The sequence below is a fragment of the Leptinotarsa decemlineata genome, unplaced genomic scaffold (assembly GCF_025532065.1).
Source record: "Leptinotarsa decemlineata unplaced genomic scaffold, Ldec_3_MD MMD2_P_RNA_scaffold_6, whole genome shotgun sequence".
In the NCBI taxonomy this organism is placed as follows: Eukaryota; Metazoa; Arthropoda; class Insecta; order Coleoptera; family Chrysomelidae; genus Leptinotarsa; species Leptinotarsa decemlineata.
The window spans coordinates 18,737,933-18,759,947 of NW_027412533.1; the positions used below are offsets into that span (position 1 = coordinate 18,737,933).

A 22,015-nucleotide genomic window follows, 5' to 3' on the forward strand; every position below is an offset into this window, starting at 1 on the left:
CACTCCTCTTAGAGTTGTTTTCGATGCATCTAGTCATTCCGCGAATAAACCATCGTTAAATGATACTTTATATGTGGGTCCAAAGTTACAAAATGACTTGGTCAATTTACTTCTACGTTTTCGGTTACATTTGTATGTATTCACATGTGATATCGAAAAAATGTACCGAATGATTTGGTTAGCAGAAGAACATCGTAAATTTCAGAGAATACTGTGGCGATTTTCACCTTCTGAGCCTATTGCAGATTACCAACTCAATACCGTTACATTTGGAGTTGCTTCTTCACCGTACTTGGCAATACGTACCCTACATCAGCTTGCCAATGACTATTTAGAATATCCTCTGGCTTCAGAAGTTTTAAAGCATTCAATATATATTGATGATATTCTGGATGGTCATAATTCATTAAAAATCTGCAGTACGATGAAAAATGAAATAATTGAATTGTTGCGTAAAGGGGGTTTCGAAGCTCATAAATGGGCTAGTAATTCTCCAGAGCTATTACATGATTTACCTGAGTCATATAAACAAAATATAGATGTTTGTTTGGATTTGGAAAATAATATAACCAAAATTTTAGGATTACGTTGGAATCCCATCAAAGACTTATTTTTTTATTCTATTACAGCTGATCAAGATAAAATATGTACAAAGCGTAACATTTTATCCGAACTAGCCCGTATATTTGATCCCCTGGGTTTTTTGACTCCAGTAACATTCTTTGCGAAATTGATTATACAACGTCTTTGGTCGATGGGTCTCGGTTAGGATGATCGACCCCCTATTGATGTATCGAACAAGTGGGAAATGTTTAAGTCCGAACTACCTAAACTCCGGGAAATCAAAATACCAAGACAAATTATTACATTTGGTGGGAAAGCATACGAATTAGTCGGATTTTGTGACTCATCTCTTAAGGCATACTGTGGAGTCGTTTACGTTAGAACAACTTTTATCAATTCTGAAGCTAGAACTTATCTCGTGTGTTCAAAGTCCAAGGTTGCACCTTTAAAACCGGTCACAATACCTCGATTGGAACTTTGTGCCGCAGTTCTTTTAGCAAAACTAATGGAGTTTCTTCTAGATACTTTCAAAGACAAGATTCGTTTTGAAAATATTTTTGCCTTTACCGATAGCTCGGTTGCTCTTCAGTGGATCAAAGGTTCACCCCATTGTTGGCAAACATTTGTAAGCAATCGGGTATCTTTTATCCAGGAGCGACTTGCACCTAGTTTATGGTACCACATTTCTTCGGAATTGAACCCCGCTGATGGTGGTTCACGTGGTATATTTCCAAGTGAAATGATTAATATTACTTTATGGTGGAATGGGCCCCCCTTTCTGGAAAATCCCATTCACACTTGGCCTTTGGATAAATTTGTATCCGTGAAATCGGCAGATATTAATAAGGAGAAACGAAACATTGTTTTGAATATTATCGTGGAGAAACATTTCATTGATAATCTTATAGAATAATTCAACTCATTTTTTAAAATTAAAAGAGTAACTGCACTCGTTTTGCGAGCTATTCATAATTTCAAGAATTACAAATCTCGAAACACTGATTACCTCACCTCTCTTGAGCTATACCATGCGGTTGTTTGCTTAATTCGACATATTCAGTCTATATGCTTTGTTAAAGAGATAGGTTCAATAAGGAATGGTGTCCCACTTTGCAAATCTATTAGGTCATTGAGTCCGTTTATTGACGATAAAGGCTTGCTACGGGTGGGTGGAAGGATTTCTCATTCCGCCGCTTCCTATGATAAAAAATACCCCTTTCTTCTGCCAAATAATTCTAAATTCACCAACTTGCTAATAAATGAGGTTCATATTAATTATTTACATTGTGGCATACAATCCACTAATTTTTTCTTGTCACAAAATTTTTGGATAATTTCTGCAAAAAAGGTTATTCGAAAGGTACTGAGTAAATGTTACATTTGTTGGAAAACTCAACCCAAACCTTTACAGCCTCCAATGGGTAATTTGCCCAAATTCAGAATTTGTCAAGCCAAGACATTTTCCAATGTGGGAATTGATTTCTGTGGTCCCTTTTCTCTAAGAGCCTCTCGTTTGCGAGGAGCAAAAATACTAAAATCCTATGTCTGTTTATTCATTTGTTGTGCGACTAAAGCTGTTCATCTTGAACTTGTATCAGATATGTCCTCCGAGGCCTTTCTGGCTGCTTTACGTAGGTTTATTGCCCGAAGAGGCACCTGCTTGAACATATACTCAGATTGTGGTTCTAATTTTATAGGAAGTGAGTCATATTTACGTCAGATATTTGCAAAATCCGCTAGATCTGAGTCCATCTCATGGCATTTCAATCCCCCTTATTCTCCTCATATGGGCGGAATTTGGGAGGCTAACATCAAATCTTTCAAAAACTCATCTCAAACGTATCGTTGGCAATCAAATTCTCACATAAGAGGAATTCAACACCGTAATCATTCAGATAGAGTCAGTGATGAATTCCAGACCATTGTGTTCTATTAGTACAGACCCTAATGATCTGGCAGTGCTTACACCTGCTCATTTTCTTACATTAGAGCCTCTTTCAGCTTTACCGGATCCTGATGTATCTCATTTGACGATCAATCGTTTAAATAGATGGCAATTATTACAAAGACTTCATCGTGACTTCTGGAAACGATGGCGCCTTGAATACTTACATACTCTACAACAAAGATATAAATGGACTAAACCACTTGAAACTATTACTCCAGGAACCATGGTTGCTATTCAAAATGATAATGCTAATCCTTTAGATTGGCTAATGGGCCGAGTAACTGAATTAACTTTAGGTACTGACGGGGTCCCTCGTGTTGCTATTGTAAAAACTACAAAAGGTCTTATTAAAAGACCTTTAGTTAAATTATGTCCTCTTCCTGATTACGATGACTACTTCTGAAAATACGCTAAGTATTTTCAGGGGGGTGGGAAATGGTTCATTACCAAACATTAAATTTTTATTTCTTTTTTTTTTCTCTCATTATTTTTGTTTCACACTTGTAAATATGGTTTAGGGTGCATTTACAATTTATGCGGGCAAATAATTTAAATTATTGTTTTTCAAGAACCTTACTTTGATGAAATCCTACTACTTATTCCTACTATTCAAATCTACTCATGCCGATCCTGTCCTCTTTTTTTGTTTTCCTCGAATTTGTCGTTCCGAAATATATTCAAAGAGAGGAGCAGAGAGACGAAAAACCTTCGTCGTCGTGATTGGGTGTAAAAACTGCAATACAATTACGTCGTGGTGCGAACCCACAAAGTTACATGTGCGATTTTTCCTTGTCTAATAAGGAACTTCCACTCCTACCATACATCCTTCTGCCATACTACATCAAACAAGGTGAGTCAACTTATTCATTTTGCAATTGATTTTTTTATTCGTACTTTTACGCAAAGTTTGAGATCAAAACAAATCTAAGTGGTGAATCTGTGAATCTATATAAGTAACAATATAACGTTCAGACACGTTATATTGTTACTTATATATATATATAGAACAAGGTCATCAGCATATAGACCACTTTCGCTTGGCGACTCGATTCCCTCGCAAATATCATAAATAGCTATTAGAAATGAGGTTACACTCAATATGGATCCTTGTGGAGTTCCACTCTGTTGTATTTTTTTATCCGATAAAGTGTTGTTTGCTCTCACACGGAATGATTGGTTGCTCAAAAAATTCGATACAAACGCTAGCAGGTTCCCATCTATCCCCCAAACTTTTGATTTCTTCATGATATTATATCTCCATGCTGAGTCGTTTGCTCTACATATATAAAAAAAAAAATGTCAATAACATTACGTTTTGTCGCAAAAGCTTCATGAACACTCGTCTCGAAATTAACTATATTGTCTGTTGTGGAACGGTTTTTACGGAAACCACTCTGCTGGGGTAACAGAAGATTGTTCGTTTCTAGATAAAATTGTAGTCTTCGGTTCAGCATCTTCTCAAGTAGTTTACTCATTGTACAGGTGAGCGAGATAGGTCGATATGAATCGGGGTTATTCGTGGATTTATTCGCTTTCAGACTTGGAATTATAGTTGCCATTTTCCAGTTATCGGAAAAACATCGAGATATGAAAAAAACATTGAAAATTCTCATAAGATGTATTTTGGTAGCTTTGGATAGATAGGAGAGGAGGCTATAGGGAATATCATCATATCCAGCGGCTGATCATATGATGATTAGTTCTCTTTCTGCGGTTGCTTTGTGTTCACGGAATTCTGTGGTATGATTGTTATTACTCGAATGATCTTGAAACACTTCCCCAAGTAAGTTGGAAACTTCTTTTTATTTTCGATGGAATTTCCGACGTCATCTAAGTAAGTTTATATTTTGGGGTATTTTTCTGCCCTTTATTTTATTCCATACGTCAGTTATAGTGGTGGAACTATTTATGTTAGACACATAACTTTCCCAGAATGTCTTTTTACTTTTTCCAAAAATATACTTGATTGAGCTCGTAGTTTCTTGAATTCCTGAATATTTTCCAGAGTATTTTGTTCCTTCAATCTGATGAAGGCATTTTTTGTGAGTTCATTCGCTTCTTCAAATTCTTTTTTCCACCAGGGTACCGGTCAAATGAGAAGTTTTACCAATTGCTTGTGTTGCTGTTTCAATTATTGTATGAATGAAATTGTGCACTATTTCATTTATATGCGCCTCGTCCTCGATTTCATATGGTGTAATATAGTCCGCCAGATGAGAATAAATTTTCCAGTCAGCGTTGTTAAGTTTCCATCTCTGTGGTACAACTGGGGTTCGTTGAATATTTTATTGTGTTCCATAATAGGAAAGTGTTCGCTGTCGTTAAGGTCAGGAAGGACTTTCTAAGACAGTGAGGCAGTTAATGTAGGGTCACACAGTGTTAGATTAAGAACTGAGTGTTCCAGTTTTTGCGTTGAATCCAGTTTTTGTTCCACTGTTTAAGAGTATCATTTCTGTTGTGTCAATAACATTTTCTAACGACCGCCCCCGTATGTTGGTGGTGTCATTTCCCTATAACTCATTGTGTGAGTTGAAGTTACCAAGGATGATACATGGCTTTGGTATCTGTTTGAATAAATCACTGACCTTCTGTTCTACAATAATGGTGTTGGGAGAAATATAGATGTTGCAAAAATTTATATTAACTGGTCCTTTGGTAGACACTGCTACAGCTTCCAGATATGTGTCCAATCGAATTTGCTTTGTCTGACTTTGTCTCACCGTCTTACAACGCGCATCTGATAAAGAAAACAGTATAAAAATTTCGGAAGCTATTCCTCTTGAAAAATTGTACGAGATGCAGAAGAGGCACATATTCAAATTGAAAGAAGTATATTTTTAGGAGGAAATAATTTTTTGGGAAGGAAAGATTCGTTTTGATGCAAAAAAAGAAATAGCGAAATAGTTGATTTTTTGACTATTTTATGCAGATTTTCGGCACCATGAAATTTTCAAATGTCATTATGATTCATTATCAATCGGTGTAGTGGTGAAAACCTATTAGATAACCAATCTGTGTGATAATAATGATATTTTCATCAATTACCTACAAAGTCCACTCAGCATATTCCAAAACAGCGCTGTTGAGAGCATGAGCTCTATGAAAACTACAAAACTTCATTCAATTTTCTTCAGTGGACACTTTTTGATATGACATTATTTTTCTCAGCTCTTTTCTTTGTGCCACGGTCAGACTATGGTTTAGTCTGAAACTTATTCATTTCAATAATGATTGATCTGGAAAAATGAATAACTTTCAGGAGACTTGATGATTTTGATTCTTCAAGGATACAAACGCTTTTCATCACATAACATCCTCAAAGTTTCGAAAGACACAAATGATAGTTTATGTATCGAAAGTGACAGGAGACGTGTGAAAATGATCTCCAATTGTCGGTGTTCATAAGTTGACTCTCAGTTATGATATGCATCTGTCAGTTTATACATTTTTCAGAATGTAACAAAATGGGTGGAAACAATTTGGTAATTTCTTGTAACATTCTGTTACTGAAGGAACAACATTGGAACACCATTGGTTACATCTGTGTATTGCCATTGATCGATTTCACACTAGAGCTAACTGAATACTATCAATTTGAGTCGAAGAAAATGCAGCATCAGCATAACATTAGTATTAGAAAAATATGATTGATTATTCAATGAAAATGGTTGGAATTAATAATATTTCGATACTCGGCTCATTTCAGTTTCTTTTCCATTATTTTCAAACGCATTATCTATCGTAAATAGCTGTAATTAGCTTCATTATTTCACGAAAATTATATGATTAGAGCTCTACTGATATGTGGGTCATTAGTAGGTGACTATATAATACTATTTAATTACTAACAACCCTTGGACATTTGCAGTGTTCAGATCAAAATGCAAAAAATTTCACTCGCAATTATCACTTTTGGTATGAGTTTCTTCTCTTTGAAGTTTACTCTAACGAAAACTCTGATAGCATGTGATGAATTCAAATATTTATATCAGAAAAATAATGAAGATCACTGTTTCAATAATCCAAATGGAGAATATAATACTGTAAGTATTCGTTTTCGAAGATATGTATCGCGATATGAAACGTCTTCCTATGATTGAAATGTCTAGAACTGTCGAAGAATACAAGGTATACCATGGAATGTATGGTGAAAATCATTAATTATTTCATTTTTTTCCCCATTATGTCTCAATAATTTATCTTATTTGTACGAGGATTGATGTAGAATTCAAAAAGTTGGTTGAAAAAAGTTTCGGAAATTTTCTCTTCAAGAACGCCATCTAGTTCGAAGGGTATTGAGTTGAATCTAGAACGGATAGGCAGCTCTGTGTCACTTACTCCTTCTGATAGTTTCAACTGGACTTAGTCAGTTGAACACTTCTCGTAAGTATCCATAGTAACTTCCCTTTGATTTTCCATAAAAAGGATATTGATATGAAATTCTTACTCGCTAAATAAAAATTCAACCAGTCAACTCTAACAATATACATTATGAGGTGAGGAATACACCTTTTATTTATGTCAGTTCATTCAGAGATGTCCAATGCACATTTATACTCAACTAGTGGTAATTGAACTACTGAATACGCATAAGACTTCGTTGGATGAACTCATCATTAGATGTTCTTTGTTCAAAGTTCTATTTCCATTCAAAAGGACACAATTTACCTCATACACACTTCATTTATCGAATTTTGATTGTTTACTCGGCTTTTCAAATGAACCAAACTCTGTGAGATTTTGATCCAATAACTTGAACATAGTTCGATGTGGTTGTCGTCTTTCGGATACAAGTTTAAATACATTTACGATGTCTTAACACTGTTTCTATCGTATTTGTTATAAATTTGTATCATATCTCTGTTTTCTTCATTCGTGAAAGTAATTTTTCATAAAAAATTGAATGAATTTATATATAACAAAATGTTATTGAGTGTAAAAAATTGAAAGTCAAATTTCGAAACATCAAAGTCAAGGCCTATTGTGATAAGAATTAATGTTATCAATATCTCCAATTTTTCGAAAAAGAATGATAACTCATGAATAATCATTGGAAAGGAAAAATCTGGTTCTATTCAAAATGGAAAGAATACATTGTAGCGCCCATAAGAAAACATAGAGTTGATGATAGTGGCAGGAAGACGAAACGTCAGATATCAATTCTGAAAACACCATTATGTAGCAGGGAAAAAGTGGAATGTGAAAGTGCGATTCATTTTCGAATCCTTCGGAAAATGAAGCCAGAAAAAATAAAAAGCATTTTCCGAAGTTTTTATTTTTTCCGAATATCTCCGGATATATTCGGAATTTCAGAATTTTCTCAACGGCGTATTGTATATATATATATTATATAATATATATATATATATATATATATATATATATATATATATATATATATATATATAATATATACTCACACGAATTTTCAAAAATATTGATAATATAAAAATTGCACACAAACCTATTTTAACAATTAATTCCCTTTTTTCAAACCTAAAAGATAAAATCCCAATAAAATTTTAATCTCAATTGGTTTATAGTATCCCTTGTATAAGTTGCCGTTATCGGATCTAGAGACAATTAAGTTAGGATTATTTTTCAGAAAAAGTTTTGTTTTTGAATATAAATTGTGGAAAAAAGATGAAGAGGAATGTTTAGAAAAGTTTACATAATTTGTAATGACATTAGTAGAACGTGAAATGGTAAGTTGACCTACTTGTGGATCAGAAATATTCGAAGTTATATTATCAACATCAGCTGATGAGTTTTGTAATGAAAAACTTTGCCTATTATAGGCTCTACACTAAACTTTGGACCCAAAGCCAGAAAGTTAGAGTTATCATCCGGGATGGTAATGCTAGATACATTTTTCATCCATACAGGTTGTGTATTTAATTTATAATTATTTTGAGAAGTATGTGATTTAATAATTTTTTGGTTATTATTTTTTTTATTTTATGAAAAAATTTTTAAAAAGGATTTATGTTCTAAACCAGAAAATTTTGTGAAGACAAGCTCATTTGAAAGATTGATGATCTCTTCTTTCAGCATCTGTCACTGCTTTTCAAGTTTCGGAATAAGTTTATGATTTGACTTTATCTCATGATTAAGGAGTTTTGTTCCTAACCTGGTACAAAAATTACGTGATTTGTTTACGGATTGTAGATCTTGTCTGAGCATCAGGTCATCTATTGGGTTGGTTGAATGTGTGATGTGTTCTGGGAGAAATCCTAGTGATTTGCGTCTAAGAAGGAAGCATCTACGGTTATATTCTTTGGTTAATTTTTTCTTGATCCTCGACCATTGTTTCATTTTTCTTACTGTATTTAATCCAAAAGTAGCTGTAGTGTCTTGTTAGAAACCTATATCCTGTCTGAAGAGAGAGAGAGAGAGAGGTAGTTTTTGCTGACTAGTTACGAACAAATTCTTGGAGTTATTTGGGATAGCAGCGAAGCGCAAGTGTACTCTTATAACATTATATTTCCAATATTTCGACAATGGTTATTGTCATCATCAGGGAGCTAAGATGATAGACTTTGAATTAATACAGAACTCAAGTTAATAAATGAATACTTACAATGTTAGTGAGATTGGTCGCAATTGAGTTAGAGTTGAAATTAAAATATGAACGTTGTAATCATGATAAAAACAAATAACAACTATACATATACAAGACATATGAATTGAATGAAAGCCACAATATATATGCGTTAAATAGAGAATTATCATAAAATTTTATTTGAGAATGAACGTGGTGATCTTATGTTAGAAACACATCACTTGTCAATTTATTAAAATTTTTTCAAGAGTAAGTAGACTTGGCATTTGCCGCTGGTGCAATTGATCGAAGAGTTACAGTTGCTTTCAGAAGAAAGAGTTTTGTTATATAATTTGTTATGACCCCTACATAGTTATGACCCCTACATAAAATTTATCATCGAAAAGGAAGACGATTAACAAAGTGTTCCATTTCTAGACACCAAACTCATTCGCACTTCCACTAATACCGTACTTATTGACTGGTAAAGAAAACCAATAAGTTCAGGTAGATACATGAACTATTGGTCACTTCATAAACAATCAATAAAAGTCAATTTGGTCAAACAAATGAAACAACGTGTTATCAGAATTTCGAACTCGTCCTTTCATTTAAAAAATTTCAAAATCCTTTCAAACCTCTTCTTACAAAATTCATATCCTAAAACCTTATTGAACAAGATATTGTTTAACACGTCCCCGAATTAAATAAATCATAACGTTCGTCCTTCAATCTCTCCAAGTCAGGACAATGATATCAATAATAATAATAATGAAATTTATATAAATAATTATCTCTTCACTTCCTCACCATATAGCAGTGAAATGGCACCCAAACTCACACGAATTTTCGAAAACATTGGTAATATAAAAATTGCACACAAACAGAAAGGTGTGCCTTTAGTGAACATGTTTCTAATAATGAACATGTAATGGATTTTAACTCAGTAAAAATCTTGACTAAAGAGAGGAATGTTTCTAAAACATTATTCCTTGAAATGACTTACATTTCGCAATAACGAAATTGTCTAAATAAAAAAAGTGACTTACAACATTTAAGTGAAATATATTCTTATTTACTTTTTATTGACAAAAATTGGAATTCCTTCAAAGACAACTCATTTGACATTACTTGAATTCATTTATCAACTTATCAACAAAAATTATATAACAAAACTCTTTCTTCTGAAAGCAACTGTAACTCTTTGATTGATTGCACCAGCAGAAAATGCCAAGTCTACTTCTTCTTGAAAATTTTAATAAATTGACAAGTGATGTGTTTCTAACCTAAGATCACCACGTTCATTCTCAAATAAAATTTTATGATTATTCCTTATTTAACGCATATTATATTGTAGCTTTCATTTAATTCATATGTCTTGTATATGTATAGTTGTTATTTGTTTTTATCATGATTAAAACTCTAACTCAATTGCGACCAATCTCACTAACATTGTAAGTATTCATTTATTAACTTGAGTTCTGTATTAATTCAAAGTCTATCATCTTAGCTCCCTGATGATGACAATAACCATTGTCGAAATATTGGAAATATAATGTTATAAGAGTACACTTGCACTTCGCTGCTATCCCAAATAACTCCAAGAATTTGTTCGTAACTAGTCAGCAAAAACTTAAGGAGAAATATGAAATACTGTTGGAGATGCAGTCAAAATTATTGGGCTGCTGTTTAAAGAATACTCTTTGTTATATGGTCGAGCTTTCGAGAATGTTTATTCCGTTTATCAAGACGTCTACAAGAAATTTAAAACATTGCAAAAAAATTGTAAAACACATAGGTGGAAAATGTAGTTACCAACTTGAAGTTATAGTAAAAAGTCAGACGTGGCAATGAGAAAAACAAAGTTAATACTTACCATCACGTAGAAAAGTGTCACACATTCAATTTGAGGTTTCAGAGACAAAGCACAAAAAACTTATTTTATTTAAACATTCAAAATTATTTTACTGGCCCTGCTTGGCACTTACTCGATGGAGTGATAGAAACAAAAAAGAGAGGAAAGAAGAAATATTTGAATTTTGATAATTGACATTCTGAAAAGACATTGAAGTTTGATGATTTGACAGAAAAAACAACAACAGGATCACCAAAAGGCACACCAACCCCATGGCTGACACAAAACAAGATCAAAAGTATCTGACTCTGAGTGCAGTGCTGCCAAACACTCACAACTGAAGTAAATGGTTTTTTTTGACATACTCAGCACTGCGCCCAAACCAAAAACTATCTGTTGCTTGGGGAACCTGGAGAAATTAGATCTAATTTTAAGATTTAATTGTAAACATTGCTGAGGTTGTTGAGCTCAGTCTTTTTGTTCATGTTATTGGTATTCTTTTTGTTAAAGAACACTTCTTTAAACAACCGTTTTTGTGAGTTGCTTGCAGTACACAAAACTTTAACTTCGGTGTAGTTCATTGTGTGTTTAGTGCTGGTTTTGTTTGTGTTACAATCACTTTTATGTGACGTTAAGCTTATAGATAAAATTCTAGATGTTTGTCCAATATATGTCTTGTCACATGTATGACAAGCAATTTCATACAGTACATTTGACTTTTCTAAAGTTTTCAACGGAGTTTTAATTTTGGAAACAAAGACTATCAGTAGTGCTAACGATGCATTGGGCAAATTTAATATGTTCACTCTTGGAAACGTTCAGGAGTTTAGGTGTTAAAGACTGAAAATATGGCAGTGTTTTAAAAAATGATGTTTTCGGAGGTATCTCTCCACTATTTGAACTATTTGAATTATTATTTTGATTGTTATTATTTATGGAATTATTTAATCGCTTAATTATTTGGAAAAGTATTCGTGACTGTGTAAGGAGAGCTGAAAAGTAATTTATTCAAAAGTTTGCAAGGATATGAATTTTCAAGAAGAATATCTTTTAATTCTTCAATACATTCGTTTTTAAAAAGTGGATGTGTTAGATTGATCACCCTGTTCTTTATGGTTAGGACTAAGTTTATTTTCATCTTCGTTGAATGGTGAGAATGGTAGTTCAGGAACCTATTACTGGTACATGGTTTCCTATACCATTTTGTACGTAGGACATTATCCGGATCTCTGCATACACGCATATCTAGGAATGGTAAACTGTTGTTACCTTCTTTCTCAGCTGTGAAATGATACCTCTTGCAGACAATTATTTTCTAATTTAGGAATAATGACTGTTCATTGTGTCTACATACAGGGTGTAACTGGAGTACGCTAAAATATTCAAGTGACGTATTCCTGAGCCAATTTTGAATTTGTGTCCGAAATTGTTTCGTTTCGGATATACGGGTGTTTGAAATTGAATTTTCTTGTTCGCTTTTTGAAAATAACTCTTGCAAAAAATAAGTTATTTGCACGAAACTCGGTATCCGGGTTTTTTTGACGTGGTAAATCATAATTACGTATTCATTCTCATGTAACATCTAGAGGGCGCTGCGTGCGAGGTCATTATTTATTTCAAATTGCATTTTTGACAGTGAACTCTTGGTACTTTTCATGAAAAAACTCAATTCCCACACCTTTTTCAAGTGAAAAAGGTACGATTCCTCAACAACGCTGGAGGTAATCGTTTTCGAGATATTTACAATTTTCTATATCGATGCATATTACTTAGCTCCTAGGGCGCTGAGTGAAGTTGCTGGGAACATCACAAAAATTAGTATGTGGTGGATCTCGTCAAAATAATTAACTTTTCTCTATGAAATGTTTGATGAAAATAACTAATATTGCAAAAAACTTATGACAAAAACTTATCATATTTTGAAAAATTTCAACAATCTGTAGTAGATGAACAAACTTGTTTCGAGCACAAAATCCCATGTATTTCCTTATGGAGCTAAACTTTTTGCAATTTTTATTTCAAACAGGAGTGGGGGAAACGTGTGACGTCATCGACGCAGTATGGAACGAGTATCGTAGCGATTCAAGCATGGAACTCAACCCCTCCAGTACTCCGCCTCACCCCTCGGCCCCCCTTGTCGCGTTCCAGTCATGTGATTCTAATTAATTTTTTTATAGTTATGAGATTCGAACCTGTTTCGTCTGCGAGAAAGACATTGTCCTTAGCCTCTACACCAACGTAAGATATTGAAAGTAACTGCGAATGTTGTGTATTTATAGCTTAAATTTGTCGGGACCGAAATTGACTCATTCATTATACTTGACAGCAAGTGTTCCAGCCTCAGAGTATAGAATATGTTGTCAACGATGCTGAAAAACAAATTTTGTACTTCCGACTACAATAATTTCTGTTCAATATGTAAACGTACCGAATGTGGGTGAAATTCCAAGGAAATATGCGTGAAGGCTAGTGTTTATACATGTAAACAATGGAAATCAATTCGTTCGACATCAGTCAATGAGGGTCAGTTAGCAGTATTTGCGCAGGCGCAATTCCAAAGAATATACCATTCAAATGTGAATTGAAGTTGATATTTCAAGATCTTCGTCAGTTAGATACAAAAAAAAACTGTTGAATTTGTTCCAGAACACGAAACAAGGCTAGAGAAAAAGAAGTCACAAATGGAATTTGACGTTTATAAAGTTATCATAGAATCTACGATGTCAGCATGTATTCTAATTAAACTTGTACAACAATCATGGAATTTAATTTAAACAAAAATGGATATTTTGATTGAAACAATGAATTTTCTGTTTTATTTCAAGTTGGTAAGAATATATAATATAGGTATGCAGAATTATCGCTATCGCTTATCGATAAAGCCAAACACGTGGCTCAAAGCGACGAAACAAAGGCTCTTTGTTTGATTTCATGATATGTCATCACCTATTTTCCTATTCTTACCCAATTTCACTGTCACTTCACTGTCAATGCTGAATCAGCGCCCAGAGATATGCAGTTCTCAAAGCGACGGAACAAAGGCTCTTTGTTTGGTTTTGAAATATGTCATCACTTATTTTCCTATAAATACCCCTGCGAGGCGAAATGATGAGTTAGTTGTATCAGTTGAAGGTGATACCAGTGACAAGTGCAACGATTTCATCTGAAAGTAAGTGTTTTTCATGCTCACTTTATGAATTTTTTATTGCAAGATTTTTTATACGTTTTGACTTTTTCTCAAATGAATTTATTCAAATTGAATTTAATTCAAAGGTGGTGAGAGTTTTTGTTGAATTATCATTGATTTTCCAAAATTTTTCTCAGAATAATTCACTTCAGTGTTTTTTTATACATACTTTTTGAGGGTTATCGTTTTATCCAATTATTTTGGAATACAAAACGGTTTAGAGATAATTACTCATTCCTCAAGTCAACCCTGGACTACTATTTTTATCCTACATACATCAGAAGTCAAGAAATGACAATTGCTGATATTTCTCAATCTTCAATAATGAATAAAAGATAAGAACCGGAAATTGCTGACATGCATTTTTCTTGAATACTATCTCTTATTGTAATTATTGTATCGCACAATTTGTTTTGATGTTAGATGGCAGCCTCATAACCGGGAAATGTGATTATGAATTTTACTCGAGAATCATCCAAGCTGAATAAGAGTTTTTCTCGTATTTTATCTATTTGCCTTTGACAATGCCACAGCTTGCCTATATACACATTTATAATGTAGTAAATAGAAGCTCATTTTTGAGCAGCTGGTTGGATAGAACGCATAGTAGGTTACGAATAACTTTCATTCATGTTGTCGTTTATTGAGAGAGTGTTCGTATAATTTGAAACATTGTTTTTTATTTTTGGTTTCTCGCAGGTGGATTTCCTGAAATTCAAGTTCAGTCGTGGAGAGGGAACCAAATAACAACAACAACAATTTGTTACTACAACCGAATGACGGAGGAGTATCACTTCCATTTAGAAAAATTGTCTATTTAGAAAATACGCTGTCGTGTTGTTTCATTCGAAATTGTACGAAATTAAGGTTAGTACTGCTTTCCCATTTTTTTTGTTCAATATATGTATACAGTTTGTGGTTGTATACTATATTTTTTGTTCGACTCAAAAATTTTTTCATTCATAGATATGATCCGCATAAAGAAGTGTTTTCAATATTTTTTGTTCATTCAGTACGTGCAGAATATGTGTTTTGAATTCGTTGTTCTGAATGAAAGTTGATTTTTCCAATTATAACTGTAGCTCGCTCATTTTTCACAATCACTCCACTCTTGAATTTTATTTTTCTTTGGTGTATATTTGCATTGAAAATCAAATTTATTTCAGATGACTACATCAACGTGTGCAGTATCAGTTCAGTCATCTCAACAACTACATCCAACTTAGCAACTTTTCCAGAACGAGTTTCAAATTACAGCAGCTTCCAGAACCATCTCAACAGTGTCCACAGAACGAGATTCAATTCTCTGCAGCTTCCAAAACCGATTCATCACACCTAGAATTTCATTTGTGAACAAAATATCGGTGAGTCATGTCAATAAATATAATCCAAATGGTAGATTTTCCAAAAATCAAGTCGGTAATTGATAAAAACATTTTACACATCAAAGATAATTATTCAGAGTACACTGCCAAACAAGCTATACAATTTATTATTAAACATATAAGGAAATGCGTTTTAGCTATGGAAAAAATTAAATTTTCGGTTGGGGAAAAAAAGAAAATAATTACACAAATTGGAGAATTAAAACGCTTCAAAGTGATTATCAAAATGTTGAATAATAAATGTATAGGCTCGAGTTTGAAACGACGAAGCACCAGGGTAAAGTGGCAAAATGTTAACACTGTTTTCAATAGTAGAGTAACAACGGGGGTAATCATCAATTTAACTCATAAAGATCCTAAAGAGTTTCTAAACGATGCTTTTCCATCATTCAAACGTGAGATTTCCAAAATTTTGAAACAAATGTCATACCTCAAAGTTAACTTTACATTATCAGGGGATTTTATTGAAAAATCGAAGGATGGGGATATTGTTGATCGCAAATATTTCAGTACACCAAATGAAGTTATCAATTCAAGTTCGGGCTTGGCTGCTTGGTACAATGAAATTGCTGTGAATGTTATATTGAATGAATTAGGCGAATTTGAAGAACAACTGTCGAGGTGGGCTTTGAGTAAAATTTTTTGTTGGTGATAAATATGTCATTGGTAACGGTTCTTCTTCCATTCCACTGCCGCAAGAAATCGCAAGGAAGCAAACATGCATTAATGTACGAAACGATGACGAAATGTGCTTCTTTTGGAGTATTATTAGCGCCCTGTATCCTGTAGCGATAAATCCACAAAATGTTTCAAAATATCCACACAGTTTTGAATACTATAGGGCTAAATACTCCAATGGACTTACATCAAATTTCCAAATTTGAAAAACTTAATAATATTTCTGTTAATGTTTACACTTTGGAATTGAATCAATTGAAGGAAAAATCATTTTATGTAGTAGTACCTGCCAGACTCACGACAACAAAACGAGACAGACATGTTAATTTGTTAATAATTCAAGACAAATATTTTCCAAAATGGAACGATTATGAGGCTTCACCTATTAATGACGATGACGAGACTGGAATTAAATTCCATTATTGTTGGATCAAAGACATGTCCCGATTATTAAGTAGACAATTGTACAAAAATGGAAAAAAAATTCTTTTGTGATAGATGCCTCAATTATTTTTTGAGTCAGCAAAAATTAAGTGATCATACTGTTTTGTGCGAAAGAGTGAATTATTGTAAATTTTCCTTTCCTACATACGATTATGTGGAATTTTGAAATTACGTTTAAGAATAAAAATGTCCGTTTATAATTTTTGCTGATATCGAGTCACTGTTGGAAAAATGTAACGAAAGCATATCTAACAAAATTACAAAATACCAAAAACATATACCTTTCAGTGCAGGCTACTACTTCAAGTGTTCCTATGACGACAGTCTCTCTCATTTCGAAAGCTATCGAGGTGAAGACTGTATGAAATGATTTGCCGATGAGTTGTCTGATATTGCAAAATTTTTCGAATTCAAAATTAAGAATATTGAGCCGATGACAGTGCCTTCAAAAAATGATATCGGTGCTGCAACGACTTGTCATATTTGCGAAAAACCGTTCGCCCCCAAAGATATTATCATGTACGATCACGATCACTATACGGGGGCGTTCCGTGGATTTGCGCACCGAGCCCCCTGTAATGTCAATTCTCGAAAATTATTCGTGGTACCCATTACTTTTCATAATCTTTCAGGATACGACAGTCACTTCATTATCAGAGATATCGCAAAAGCTGTGTGAGCATACTTTCCTCAAATTAAGAAAAATACATTTCCTTCACACGAAAAGATGCTGAAACTAAAATTAAATTTCGATTTATAGATTCTTCTCGATCCATGGGAACATCGTTGGATCAATTAATATCGCCATTGGATCAAAATTATTTGGAAATTAAAAAAAAAATAATTTAGTCATTTAGATCTGAGAAAGAGAAATTCGCACTTCTCACCAGGGAGGGAGTATTTCCATATGATTATATAGATAGCAAGGAAAAATTGAACATCACCGAGTTACCATCACGAGAAGAATTCTATAATAAATTAAATGATGAATACATAACAGAATAGAAATATGCTCACGCACAAAATGTTTGGGAATCATTCGAAATTACAAATTTGGGATCGTATGCGGAGCTTTATTTAAAAACAGATATTTCATTACTGGCAGACGTTTTTGAAAATTTTCATGGCATGGCAACTCATGGGTTGAACCTCGCATGGTATTATTCTATGCCTGGGTACACGTGAGATGCCATGTTGAAGTATACGAAGTGTAAATTACAAATTTTAAAAGACATTGACATGATTATGTTTGTAGAAAAGGGGATAAGGGGCGGAATATCGGTCTGTTCAAATATATATTCTGAAGCAAATAATAAATATATGGAAGCATACAACCCCGATGAACCTTCGAAATATCTTCCGTATTTAGACGTCAATAGTTTATATGGGTGGGCAATGTCAGAATTATTTATCTTACAACGGTCTTCAGTGGGTGGAAAATTTTAACAAAAATGTAACTGAAATTCCTGACAACACATTGGAAGTTGAGTCGGAATACCCTAAGAGATTACATGATTCACATAAAGATTTTCCGTTTTGTCCAGAGCATCAAGCACCACCAAATTCCAAACAAAAAAAATCAATGGGTACCCTGTATAATGAAGACGAATATATTTTGCATTATCGCAACTTGAAATGAGCATTGAGAAACGGTTTGATTCTTACCAAAATTCATCGGGTTGTGAAATTCGAACAATCTGCATGGCTGCGTCCCTACATCGAGTTGAATACTCGTCTAAAGGCAGCAGCCACCAGTTCTTCTGGCAAAAATCTATATAAACTAATGGTGAATGCTATTTTTGGGAAAACGATGGGAAACATTCGGTTACATAGGGTGGTCAAACTTGTGAATTCCTGTACAGACTTGTTGGCTATTGAATTGAAAAAGACTGAACTTGTTTTCAATAAACCTCTGTACATCGAAATGACAATTTTAGATATTTCAAAAACATCCATGCTTGATTTCCATTACGATTTCATGGTGCCCACTCTAGGTTAGAAGATTGTAAGTTAATGTATACAGATACAGATAGCTCCATCTATGAAACAATGTGTGGAGATGTCTATTCAGAACTCATTAAAGACAATCTATCAAAATTTGATACTTCAGGTTATTCGCCCGATAATAAGTTTCAAATTCCACTTGTGAATAAAAAAATTCCTGAGTTAATGAAAGATGAAGCAAATTGTAAAATCATCACACGCACTTTGCAGGGTTAGGTTCCAAAATATACACCTACAAAGTGCAGGGTGGAGAAGTTATCAAAAAATCAAAGGGAATTCGACATAGTGTAGTCAAAAATAAAATTGATTTCGAAGATTATGTCGATTATCTCAGATATAAAAAAAAATAAATGAGTAGTTTACTATTCGATCATACGCTCACAACGTTTTCAGTATAAAGCAGGTGAAAATAGGTTTGAATCCACACGACGATAAACGGAAATTAATCTCCAAATCATCTGACACTTTACCTTGGGGGCACTATAGCTTGAAGTAAGGTTATCATTTGGATTTTATTTCTATTGATGTGATTCATTGATAAATTTTGTCCTTGTTTTAATATAACTGATGTGTGTTACTCTGAGAATTTTCAACAGCGGTAGAAGACCACCAACTTTTGAAGAATTGACTGCAAATAGAAATATCTTTGAGTATTTCAGTTTTTATGTACTATTTATTATTGTATACGTACACGTTGATATAATTTGAATGAAATATTTCGAAATTTTGTATACTTTTTTATTGTTATACAAACAGGTTAATGAAATTTGAATAAAATATATATTGGAATTTTGGTGTTTTATTACATCAAACTACTTTTTCAAGCTGAATTTTTTTTCACCTTATACATTAAATGAAACAAATATTACAACATTTTCTCATTCAATACATAAATCATACACAATGTTTTGTTTATAATAAAGTAAATATTCACGTAAAGCATTAGCATACAGACTATCTAAAGCTGAGGCTTGACAAAAACCTTCTATGATTTCTTCCAAAGTTAAATTAGTTTTATTCTCACGTAACCATGATTTTATCATATTGAAAACTCCTCGATAATGATCACAAAAATTCAAAGCATCCAGCATAGCGATACGGTCAGAGAGCACACCAAGGTGAGTATTCAGCATCTCGTTTACATCTCGTTGAAACAGCTCCATGATCGTGGTGTCCTTGGAAATGGAAACTTGTTTGGTATTACTTTCGATGTACTGTGTGACGTAAATATAATCCCCGCCACGTGTTGTCATTGGATCATATTCGTCTACACATTCATCGATTTGTGATTCAAAGAAATTTTCCTTTATTTGTTGCAGGATGTCAATGAGGGTCGCCCATTCATAACTTGTTCAATCGATGGAACGAATGGAGAACTGCTGTTTCAAAATTATGCATGGGCTGAAGTCTCTGCGTGGACTAAGGCCACATCAAATTTCATAAGATGACATGAGGAATGCCATCAACAGCAATTGATGTTAGTTTCGAGCGGCCATTTCGTATTGCTCCAACGCTCTGTCTATTGCATCCAGAGTTCCATTGTGATCTTCACCATCACTGTCGAACATCACTTCAACTTCACTAGAGTAACCACTATCGAAAGACATTTTCGTTTTCAAACTGAAAATCCATCTGTGTTTGCATGCGCTCTTATAGTTTCAGATCACGTGGTCCATTTCAAATATGTTGCATTTGTTAAACACACAAATATTTTTTCACAAAAGGCCCTCCCAATACATTGGCAGTGTGCTTGTTTTCCATAAGATTCTATACAAAATAGACATTTTCGATCCAACTGTTGTGTTTGTCATCCAAACCCAGCCATTTAACGTACATTTCTTTATCTTTCTTCCTCAAGAATTTTTCCACGAGATATATATCAGGATTTGCAGGTTTTTGTAATTCTTCCCCATAGAAAGCACCCCTAATAGGTGCACCCTGCATATCTTCTAGCATAAAGGTGGCAGGGTTAGTAATGTTGACTGATAATTTTGAATAATTCCGTAGTCCAATTGGGCGTATAGCGTTTTTCGAAAACGTGTTTCGCCTTATTGATTCGTACAACATCATCGACTTTGAATTTTCTTGGTCCAGCTGTCTTCAGATGGGTGAATGTTGATTTAAGAATTTGTTTTTTGTTGGTTTTGGTGATTTTAGAAGGTATACCCGTCTTCGAATGTCGCTAATCATTGTAGGATTTTATGATTTCAGGCAGAACATTCAACCATTTGTAGGTGCCATTCAGGCTAAAATATTTGAAAAGTCTTTCTTCCAACGTTCTAATGGTACGTTCAGCCATAAAAGCCTTAGTGATGCTGTACGTATTGTAGTGATTCATTCCATGTTTTTTCATCAAAGTTTGAAACTTATTGTTGTAAAATTCTTTACCTTGATCGGTTTGTAAATTTTTTGGACAACGTTTCGTATCTGTCAAGATGTCTGAAAACGTTTTGGTAATTTCCTCTCACGTTTTTGATTTCAGTGGTCTAGTTCACACGAATTTCGAAAAACAATCGATGACGACTAGAATGAGTTTGAAATTTCGATTTTGGTGAGCGAACGATCTCATCTCAGCCAAGTTCTTCTGCCATAAGTCATCTTTTTCTTTGATAACTGTACGGCGTAGAAGATAATTTTTCCTAATTGGTTCATGTAGTTCATTGACAAGTTGAATCTTATCTTTGGAAGTCATGACGACTGATGGTGAAGGTGTGTGAACCCCGCTCTTTCATTATGATTACGCTTAAATTTCATTTTGTATCTTTTTGATTTCCTTGATAGTAGATTGTACTTTCGAATTAATTTCGGTGATTTGTTTGGAGAAGTCACCTTGAAATTTGGTTAGTTTTTCATTTACTTGGGTCATTTAGTTTTCGTGTTGCTCAGCTAGCTGATATATAAATGAAGCAAGTTCTTTGTCGGTTCCATCCACATACTTTTAATCAGCAACATCGTAATCAGTGGTGGGGCTCTTCACATGACACAATTTCACATCACCACAATGAATATTACCACCTGAGGTATAATGCAACAAACATCCTCCAGAGGGCGTTGGCAATTCTCGCTTTCTGTTGCTGTCGCTGCGTCCAAACTGGTCGATAACCATTTTGAGAATGATAATGTATTGGGGAAGGTAGTGTATCTTATAGAATATTTTTTGCTTCTTTGAGTTCATTTGAAATGGCAATGACTTCATTGTTGTGTGAAGTATTTCCTGCATCTCAAGAGGCTAGCAATAATTTGAGACGTTCGCATAGCTCGTTGGGATCGTCCCAATGAATGTATTCAATGGGTTTCGTATTGAATGTCATTGCAAGAGGTGACGTTTTGAGTAGACAAGATGTCATCACAGTAGTAGTAGTAAGAGGTGTTTTAGGTTGAAAAAACCCAGTACCAGTTTCACGACGAT

General features: G+C 33.8%; 1 protein-coding gene across 1 annotated transcript in view; it reads left to right on the forward strand.

Moving 5' to 3' along the window:
• Nucleotides 1-3,117: 3,117 nt before the first annotated feature.
• The window catches only part of LOC141480190 (gastric triacylglycerol lipase-like), a 123,165-nt gene continuing 104,267 nt past the window's right edge, over nucleotides 3,118-22,015 (forward strand). The window contains exon 1 of the mRNA XM_074170079.1: nucleotides 3,118-3,362. Coding sequence (XP_074026180.1) covers nucleotides 3,287-3,362 — 76 coding nt within the window. The 5' untranslated portion in view covers nucleotides 3,118-3,286. The remainder of the gene's footprint in view (nucleotides 3,363-22,015) is intronic.